The following is a 10,174-nucleotide window of genomic DNA, read 5'->3' as shown; positions in this document are numbered from 1 at the left end:
GGGGGGGGGGGGGGGGGGTACTAGCAACAATTAATCCACGTCCCGCATGATAACGGGCCGACTAATTTTAATTGTCCCGTCAGGATAATATCGGAATTAATTACTTCCCCCTTGGATTCTCCGGAATGAAGAGGGCGAGGGGCTGGATAGATACGTTAGTTGGGACATGTGCGCCAGCGCGAGGGCTAATTTACTTGGTAAAGTGCATGATACCGAAGGACTCGTCCGTATTTGAGGTTTCTCACGTGATACAGCATGCTCGGGCATAACGAGAGCCCAGGAAGTGGAGATATTGGCAAGCCAGAGCCAGTCGTCAAGCCAAATTGTCGTCTCTCCAGGCCTTGCAAAGACTCGACAACAGTCACGTTATGTTACACTGAGCATGATGCATCCAGTCCCTTCTGCAACAGTTCGGTATTTGCACAAGAAGTGTAATTAAGTCCAGGGGACTAGTCTCAATGGAGTTTGCAAATGCTGGGGGGTGGGTTTACGCTGAGAGCGCTGGGTCGGACGTTTAAGGGATCTTATTTTGCATTTTGTGATTGCTTGGGACGGAACTGATAAGTCCGGATACGTGGGAACGCCGACATTTTTGGCAGTTGCGGTTTCTAGTTGGAGGGGAAAGCGGTGTTCACGGTGGGAGAGGGAGAATGTTATCGCGAGGTTGTCTTTCTCGTGAGAAAATATAAACTCTAGGGCTGAATACTGCCCTGACGGGACTGCCCTGCGGGGGACTATTTTTGAGGCAAATGTGGATTCAGTTGGTCTAGAAGTTTTTATCTTTGGGTGGCAACACGGAGAAATAAAAGATGTGTTGTAGGATTTTAAAAAATTGGATGAGTTTTTGGGGAAAAGATCTTGATTTCGATTGGAGGGAAGACAGTCGATGGAACTTCAAGTTTTTGGGGAAATTCGGGGGAAGGCAGAATTTTATAGCGGCGGGAAGACGGAAATTCCACAATTTATATGAATTTTTAAGTGAAAATGAGTATTTACTGCTTAATTTCCTTGAATTTTCAGAAAATTCCTTTGAAATCCTTGAAATTTCAAGAATTTTTGAAGGAATTCGCTGAAAATTCGGAGGGATTTCAAGTTTAAGGAGAGATTTCTCTGAATTTTCATTAATTTGTCCGGAATAATTGAGTTAAAATCTCATTCCCACGGATTTTTTCATGAAATTATGAATTTTTAATTACAAAATTCCTTGAAATTTGAGCGTTATGTTACTTGTTAGAGATTTCCAAGCCCCTCACGGGAATTTCAGTGGAAAATTTTTATCAGTGTGGAACGAATAGCAAATTTTTTAATGCAAAAGTTTATTTATTTATTTTTATTTTTAACGCAATTTGTTGCAAGTTCCAGGGAATTTGCGACTGGCCATCGCGCGGGGGCCTTCAGCCAAAAAATGTCTCATTACATTCACATTCAGTATTTCTCTGGGAAGACACAGGGAAAACATTTATTTGAATAAATTCAATTTTCATTTTAATTAATTCAATTTTCAAAATTCCTGGGACTAAAACAAATATTTTTTGCCCATATCATCCATCTGTGCACGAACGATATTAGTCGTTAGACAGTCGGATGGAGTATAAAGAGAGAAGAACACGTTCGAGGGAAAATAGTAATTGTTGAACTTGCTTCGAGTAAGTGGGGTTGTACCCGAAGTTTATTCAAAGGTCTCGTTTGTCGGGAAAATATTTGCTCTATCGAACTTTGCCAGAGTCCTGTTTGAACTCGCGCAGCAACTTGACTACCCTCTAAGACAAATCTTTACCGAACTTTTGGTCCCGCTATTCCAAATCTATTTTTTTTGCTCCGCAGTGTACCAACTTGTACACAAGGCCGACTTCAAAGAGATGAAAATCAACGAAAAATTGACAAAAAATTTGTTGTTCAACTTTCTTTCCTTTCATTTCAAATAATAATTCCTGGACAGTTGATCAGCAATTTTCAGGGGTGACATTGAAGCGATTTAGGAAGGGAAATCATGAAATTACAGATTGCACTGAAAATTCGATGAAGTTCAGAATTTTTGAGCTGCAGGAGGACGAGAATTCCTCAACTGCTTCGAATTTTCACCAATTAAACTGAATTTCCAATTAATTAATTCAAGAATTAATTAATTGGAATTAATTCGATTGATTTTCATGGAATAATTGAACTGAAATTTACAGTTCAAATTATTTTTCTATAAAATTTTGAAATTTCTGTTGGAAAAATTAAAATTTCATGAACACTTAAATTATAATTTTCAGACGAGTGATATTGAATTTCATGAAGGAAGAAAAAAATAAAAAATCCTCGATTTCCATAAAATTATGTTGAAATTAAAAATTTTGGAGCTGCAGGAGGACAACAATTCCTTAATTAATTCCAATTAACTAAAAATTCAAGAATATATTCATCTGAAATTATTAAATTCCTATTAATTTTCACGGAATAATTAAATTGAACTTTGCAACTTCTGTTTGTTTTCCACTAAAATTCTAAATTTCCCGTGCGAAAATCGTTGAAATTCCCGGGGACCTACAATGCGACGAAAATCTCCAAAAAGCGTCCCGGCAATTCCGTCCAATTTAAAAAAACATTCAACAGTAATCTTCCACCCATTTTCCTACGCGAAAAAATCTCGTATTTTTTCTCCGGGCATTCAACCAATTTTTCAGCGATGTCATCCAGTCCTCGGAGTATTGTTGTCCGATCAGCAGTATTTTTGCATGCCAAATTGCATAACGAATTCAGAACACCAATCACGTTTCCTCATTTTTTTCCTGTTATTCCCATCGCTATGAACGCCATTCTACTCCGATTCAATTGAAAAAATTGACGATTGTTATCGAGAATGAGTTTTCCAATTCGGAAAGCGTACCCTCCATTTACGTTTTGCAATATCATTGACCATCCGCAAAAGCTCGATTAAAAGTTCAAGTCTGATATCACGTATCCGCAACGGGGATTTACGATAACGCGTTCAGGTAAAGTTTCGCCGGATATTCCAAAGCTCAATCGCTAACAGGCTATTTTCGATCGAAAAAAAAGCGACAGGGGATTGAAAAAAACACTGAAAAAGTGGAGTTTGAAAAATGCTCGGGGAGAATATTCTGGAATCCCCAAATCGCTATGTGGTAAATCATCCGAAACTTTGATTAAAATGTTGTTTGCCATCCATTTCGCTTTATCACCGGGAGCTTTCATATTTACAGCGAAGGGCTTAATCCCCGAAAAATAAAACGAGAGGAGATGAAGGTGAGGTCGAGGGATCCCTCTCATCTCACGATTTTGCATTGAATTTTATCCATTAACTATTTCACCCCATTAATTTTTTAAACGAATAATTGCGGACCTAGAGAAATTGTTTGTTTAAATAAAATGAATGGATTGACATAAATGGATCGTAACAAATCTTTTATTCAAACTTAAACTTTATTTTCTTTGCATTTCTCCTCTTTCAAGCAAAAATAACTCATTGAACATAAACAAATATTTTCTTGATTCAATTAATGATTTTATTAATTAAAAATGAAGTCATTGTTTAGATGCCGAAGAGGATTAATTTACTGAAATGTAAGAATAATTTATTTGGAATAAATGAATGATTTATTTGAAAAAATTGAAATATTTTTTTATTTGTCTATTTATTTGAATCGATTGAATGTATTGATTCAAATAGATCGCGATAAAGCTTAAATATAAAAAAATGGTTTCTCATGCCAAAAGATTTCAATTAGAAATAAAATAATGACAAAGATAATTAATTTATGAACACGTTTGGAATTAATGAATGATGTACTTCACACAATAAACGCATTCCCATCGGAATCAAGGATTCCACCAATTCCCGACAAAAAACCTGTCGAAATGGACACAAAAATGTCAGAGAATTTCATTAAACTCAACCACGCAATTTCTCAGGATGCGGAAAAAAATCTCAATTTACCGGCAAGCAAATCAATCCTCGTTCTCCCCCTATCGCTGTCCTCGATCCCTTGGAGATCATCAGCGTCATCATCAAACTCTCCCTCTTCCCTCTGAAACTCTTTCTTATCTCTCGCTTCGGTCTCATCTAACGTTGACGGTAAATCGTTCTGTCGTCTTGTTGCTTGACGAACATTAGCCCGATGCTGATTTGACGAGAACAGGACGGAGGGCGGTGGGGGCGTTGACAGCTGAGTAGCCTGCAGACGACGTCTTAGGTACCTAGCTAACAGCATCTGAACTGCATCTGCCTCTTGATTTATGCCTAGAAGATGAGAAGATTGACGGGTAATTCTTGTGCCAAATTGACGAATATTTTCTCATCGCTTGTAATGTCGATATCAACAAAATATGTCCATCACATGGGTAAAAATCAAGAGCATGAAAATAATGATTTTTTTAGTCAAGAGCATTCTCTTGTAAACTTCATCTGGAGTTGCACTTCTTCATAGAAACATGAAATGCGAATTGAATCAATGAATTGAAATGTGGACATGATGTACACTATTTTCATAGCTACATGTAAACAATGAAGAAAACATTGTCACAGGATATGGACACATGAATTCCGTCTTTCCGCACGATCTTCTACTGCGAGGAGGTCATTTTGAAATTTGGGGAGTATGATGGTACTGACGGACTAATGCGCCTGCTCTACTCAGCTGAATTATTTAATTAAATCACTTATGTGAATTAAAATGATTCAATTGTTGACATGAATAATTTATTAGTATTGAATAAACGATTTGGTGGATCGGAATGAAGGGTTATTACATGTTAATAAATTATTTTCTTTGTTTACATCACGATTTAATTTCTAATTAATGAAATCTTAATTTGCATCATAAAAACAAAATTATTTTTTCCTCTCATTTCACGTCTCACAGTTGTTGAAACATGAATATTAGTTTAAAAATTCATGATCATGATAATAATCGAAATTCCAATTGATAATAAACGATAAAACGCATCCGTACAAATTCCGTTGCAACAAAAATTCTCGAGATCAGCCGAAAAACACGTTAATTTATTCTCTTCATCCAGATCATGATTCAACTTCTAATTAATAAAATTAAGTTTGACTAAAAGCTTCGTTACAACCTATTCAAATGACTCCATTTATTCAATTCCCACAAAATTATTGTTTCCTCACACTTCACGTCACATTTATTTCTGCGACATGACGACAAACGGCACCCGCTCGTGTTTCCCTAGCGCAAAAATGCCAAAATCCCCCGAAAAAATTGCTCAATCGTTCTACAAGGAAAGGAGAGATAAGATGCGGAGAAAGGCCGACGAAAATAGTGAGACTACGAGTTTTCCAACTTGTTTCTCGAGTAAATATCCACCGCACGGCCAAAGACAGGGGAGAACCCGATGTATGCCAACGCCTCGTAGCCTTGTGGGTCGTGTGATGTTGAAAATCAAGTTGCATTGGAATCCCCAGTGGTATTCCAGCATTCATACAAACACATTGCGGATGGAAAAGAGCTACCTTCAATCCCATACCATCTCGCTCAGAAACTTTCAAATTCAGCTCTTCGATTGCAACTTGATTCCACATATCGAGAGTTTCCAGGCATTCTTCGATTCAAATATGGAGATAAATGATGTTCCTGGTACCTAAAAGATAACGTGTTTACACTGGTTCGCACTGGTTTGTTGGGATTGCAGTGAAAAATCCGGCTCTTCCTCGTTTCACCGGCTGTTGTCGATTCATATTCATCGGATTGATTAGATAGCGGACTTTGGAGTGTCAAGCACGCCTGTAAACACTGCAGCCACGTCGCGTCGGTTAACAATCATCGACGTTGACGTATATACTGCGACGTTAACAGCCCTCCAGCGATCCTCAGCGTCTAACGCAATCGCCGCAAATTCACTACTCGAACGTGTTGAAAGCCGTGAACAGGGGAGGATCATTTCACGGAATAAATTCAACCTAGGTGGAATTTACGGAGACTCAACGATATGAGTTGAATAGTTTTGGCGAGTAACACTTTTGAATAATTTTCGTGGGAAAAGTCGAATTAAAGGCGATTTAGGGGGAATCAAATCGTGACTTGTAGATTTCACTGAAAATTCAGTGGAATTCCAAATTTTTCGCCGGAATTAAAACTAGAACTTTTATACTTGAATTTCCTATGAAAACGTAGATATTCAGGCAAAAGTCACCCTGAATATTCGATAAAGTGAAGATGCAAGAATATATTCACCTGGATTTTCTCGATTTTTAGTAATTTTTGGGAAATAATTTGAATGAAATTTACAGTTGTCATTGACTTTTTTTTGAAATTAGAATGTGATGGACATTCCGGAAAAATGGACCGGGAATTTTAACCAAAAATTTTTAATTATAATTTGTAACAGTGTAGACTGTTAAAAAAATTCTTGGGCGGAAATTCAAAATTTTTGAAACGAAATATTGCCAGGAAAATGCAGTAAAAAATCACCAAGTGTCGTACAATAAAAAAAGGATGATAGTGCGGTTAAATTTAACTGTCTCTTTGTATTCTTTTTACGAACAGCTCACAAATTTTACTGTTCGTTTGTCAGAAATTAACTATTTTGCAAAAAACAAAAAATCCTTTGTCTCGGATTTTTTTCTTAATTTTAGTTAAAAATTCCTGAAGTTCATTTTGCTCTTCGATTACTTAGATTGTATTCACTATTGGAAAAAAATTGTAATTTCATGTTGAATAGTCATTTTTAGAATGACATTGAACTCGATTCAGGAGGGAAAATGATGAAATTTCAGATTTTAGTAACAATTCAATGAAATTTCAAATTTTTTAGCAGCAAGATGGCGATAATTCCCAAAGTTACTTGAATTTTCAATAACAAAATTCCTTGAAATTCCATACTTTTTAGCTACAACACCATAAAAATTTCAAAGAATGGTACCTCAAAATTCACGCGACAATAAAAAAAAATTTAATGAGACTTTCGTCGCAATTACAGAGATGCATCCCCAAATTAATGAATATAATTAATGAGTAACTTTGCAAGCAAACGGGAATGTGAAGCAATGAATTCATATCAGTGACAATTTCATGCATCAAAGAGTTTTTCACAAAGCGTGCAGAGGAATAAAAAAAGGAGGAAACCAGAATGGACGTGGTGGAACGATGGTGACAAAAATTCAGGCGGAGGATCCTTTGAACCGCGACAAATTTGCGAAATTATGCGGCAGGCGATTATGCGAATTCGCTGGTGCACATCCGGACATACACGAGAGGGTTCAAGTCTCCATCTATTGCCCTCATCCTTTTATTCTCCTGTAATCCTTCCGCACGAGTGATACATGCATGAGGAAGAAAGGAACTTTCATCAGTCCGCATCGTTCTTCTTTTTAAAGTGGTGTGAATAGACTCCAGTTGAGTCGTTGAGTGTAATGAAGAAGAATAATTTTAAAGTTGAAAAAAAATTATTCATGGCTGTTGTGTGTTATTATTTATTATTTTAATTAATAAAGATCCAGCAGAGGCCCATTTGAGGGGCAATGTGTACAATAAAAATATGAGAAACAATTTTTAACATGAATTGTAAATTTAATGAGTTGAATGAATTCAATTGAAAATTTAATGTGAATTCTGCACCTCTAAATTAATTATTATCAATGACACTAGACTTCAATCATAGAATAAAGTGCATTCTAGGGGCAATATACTAATAAAAACATGAGAAAAATTTTTTTAACACGAATTGTGAATGTAATATGAGTTGAATGAATTTAATTGAAAATTTAATGTGAATTCTGCACGTCTAAATTAATTATTATCAATGACACTAGACTTCAATCATAGAATAAAGTGCACTCTAGGGGCAATATACTAATAAAAACATGAGAAAAAATTTTTTAACACGAATTGTGAATTTAATATGAGTTGAATGAATTTAATTGAAAATTTAATGTGAATTCTGCACCTCTAAATTAATTATTATCAATGACACTAGACTTCAATCATAGAATAAAGTCAATTCTAGGGGCAATATATATAATAAAAATAGGAGAAAAAAAATTTTAACACGAATTGTAAATTTAATATGAGTTGAATGAATTTAATTGAAAATTTAATGTGAATTCTGCACGTCTAAATTAATTATTATCAATGACACTAGACTTCAATCATGGAATAAAGTCAATTCTAGGGGCAATATATATAATAAAAATAGGAGAAAAAAAATTTTAACACGAATTGTAAATTTAATATGAGTTGAATGAATTTAATTGAAAATTTAATGTGAATTCTGCACGTCTAAATTAATTATTATCAATGACACTAGACTTCAATCATGGAATAAAGTCAATTATAGGGGCAATATATATAATAAAAATGGGAGAAAAAAAATTCTAACATGAATTGTAAATTTAATATGAGTTGAATGAATTTAATTGAAAATTTCATATGAATTTTGCATTTCTAAATTAATTATGAACACCGCCAGAATTCATATTAACTTCTGTTTTGAATTTACTTCGGATTTTAATCTTCAAAGTTTGAGTTATGTTCATACTATAGGGGAAGTGTAAAAAAGAAGAATGGGGGAGAGAATGGGGGAGAGAATTTCTGAGTTTGGGAGCAAAGTTTCGGAAACTTTGCCATCGTTATGGACTTTTATCGCGCAGGTTAATTACACGGGGGTCATAAGATTAAATTTTCATCGGATTTGTGAAGAAGCGCTGTCTTAGAAAATTTTCCTAGATTTTCTGATGAACGGAGGGAAGTGTTCGGGGGCAGTCTCATCTCGTGTTTCAATCACTCTTTAGAAAGTGCTTCTGCTCATTGTATGCAAATGCCTCTTTTCAACCTTCTGTTATCTTATTTGGAATAGCAATCATCTTTAAATTCCTGGTGGGTTCAGCGCTCCATTCCTTTTTTCAAACGCTAACTGGGTTTTTATTCCAATTTTTTTTACATCAAATAAAATTTTTTTAGATGAAAAAATGGCTACTTGATACAAATGATTTTTATTTGAACCAAATGACTAGGTTTATTGAGACCAAAACTTGACATTCATTCATATCCAACAATTTTTTTTAGATATAAACAAATGATTCCTGAAATAAAGATTTCATTAGTTGGAAATTGAATTATTGTTTAGAAGAAGAAGAAAATGAATTTGTCAACATATAATAATTTGTTATTTAAAATGAATGATTTGTTTATTAATTAAATTCTAATGATGGTTCGCTATAACTGAAGTCTGCAAGAATATTTTTTTTACTTCAGACGAAGCACTCTCATTTTTTTATTATTCTTCATGGAGATTTCCTAAAGACCGTGACTATTCGCACCATTGCGTGAATCACTCCCGTACACTCCATACACTCTTTGGCACTTTGGTTTTTCGCAATTATCTCGGAAACTATGAGAGGTAGAGCCTTAAAACCAAATTTTGGTCTCCTATAGGCAAGAGGATGGCTCAGAATTGCGTTTTTCCACTTCCTAGGCCTTATACAAGATGAATTAAATCAATTTTTTTTGGCACTTTGGTTTTTCGCAATTATCTCGGAAACTATGAGAGGTAGAGCCTTAAAACCAAATTTTGGTCTCCTATAGGCAAGAGGACGGCTCAGAATTGCGTTTTTCCACTTCCTAGGCCTTATACAAGATGAATTAAATTAATCTTTTTGGCACTTTGGTTTTTCGCGATTATCTCGGAAACTATGGGAGATAGAGCCTCAAAACCTATTCCATTCGATTCCTGAGGAAATTTGGGTTCCGTATAGGCAGATCAACGGCTCAGAATTACGTTTTTCCACTTCCCACACCCTATACAAGATGAATTAAATCAATTTTTTTTGGCACTTTGGTTTTTCGCGATTTTCTCGGAAACTATGAGAGATAGAGCCTTAAAACCAAATTTTGGTCCCCTATAGGCAAGAGGATGGCTCAGAATTGCGTATATTAATATTTAATGGCGCTGATTTCCGAAAAACCTCGATTTCTAAATCAAAAATATCATAAACCCCGAGATAATTTAATTGATAACAATAAATGAACAATCGAAATTTACGATTTAAAGCCCCAGATGTAGTACACCATTGATAATGGAAACAGATGAATATAATTCTGAAAAAAAAGGACAATGTATTTCCGATGCACGACGAGCATCATTCGTTAATTTAACGAGGATTACCCGTTAATGTGAGATTGTTGTATCCGCGGGTTGGGCAGGGGGTGAGGGGGGG

The 10,174-nt window shown here is 35.3% G+C and overlaps 1 protein-coding gene across 1 annotated transcript in view; it reads right to left on the bottom strand.

Moving 5' to 3' along the window:
* The window catches only part of LOC107036404, a 59,671-nt gene that overhangs the window by 25,743 nt on the left and 23,754 nt on the right, over window positions 1-10,174 (bottom strand). Inside the window, exon 3 of the mRNA XM_015254347.2 lies at window positions 3,941-4,243. Within this exon, the coding sequence (XP_015109833.1) occupies window positions 3,941-4,243 (303 nt within the window). The remainder of the gene's footprint in view (window positions 1-3,940; window positions 4,244-10,174) is intronic.

This window comes from Diachasma alloeum, unplaced genomic scaffold (assembly GCF_001412515.2).
Source record: "Diachasma alloeum isolate Michigan unplaced genomic scaffold, Dall2.0 Dall_scaffold_00209, whole genome shotgun sequence".
NCBI lineage: Eukaryota > Metazoa > Arthropoda > Insecta > Hymenoptera > Braconidae > Diachasma > Diachasma alloeum.
This window is presented reverse-complemented; position numbering and strand designations above follow the sequence as displayed.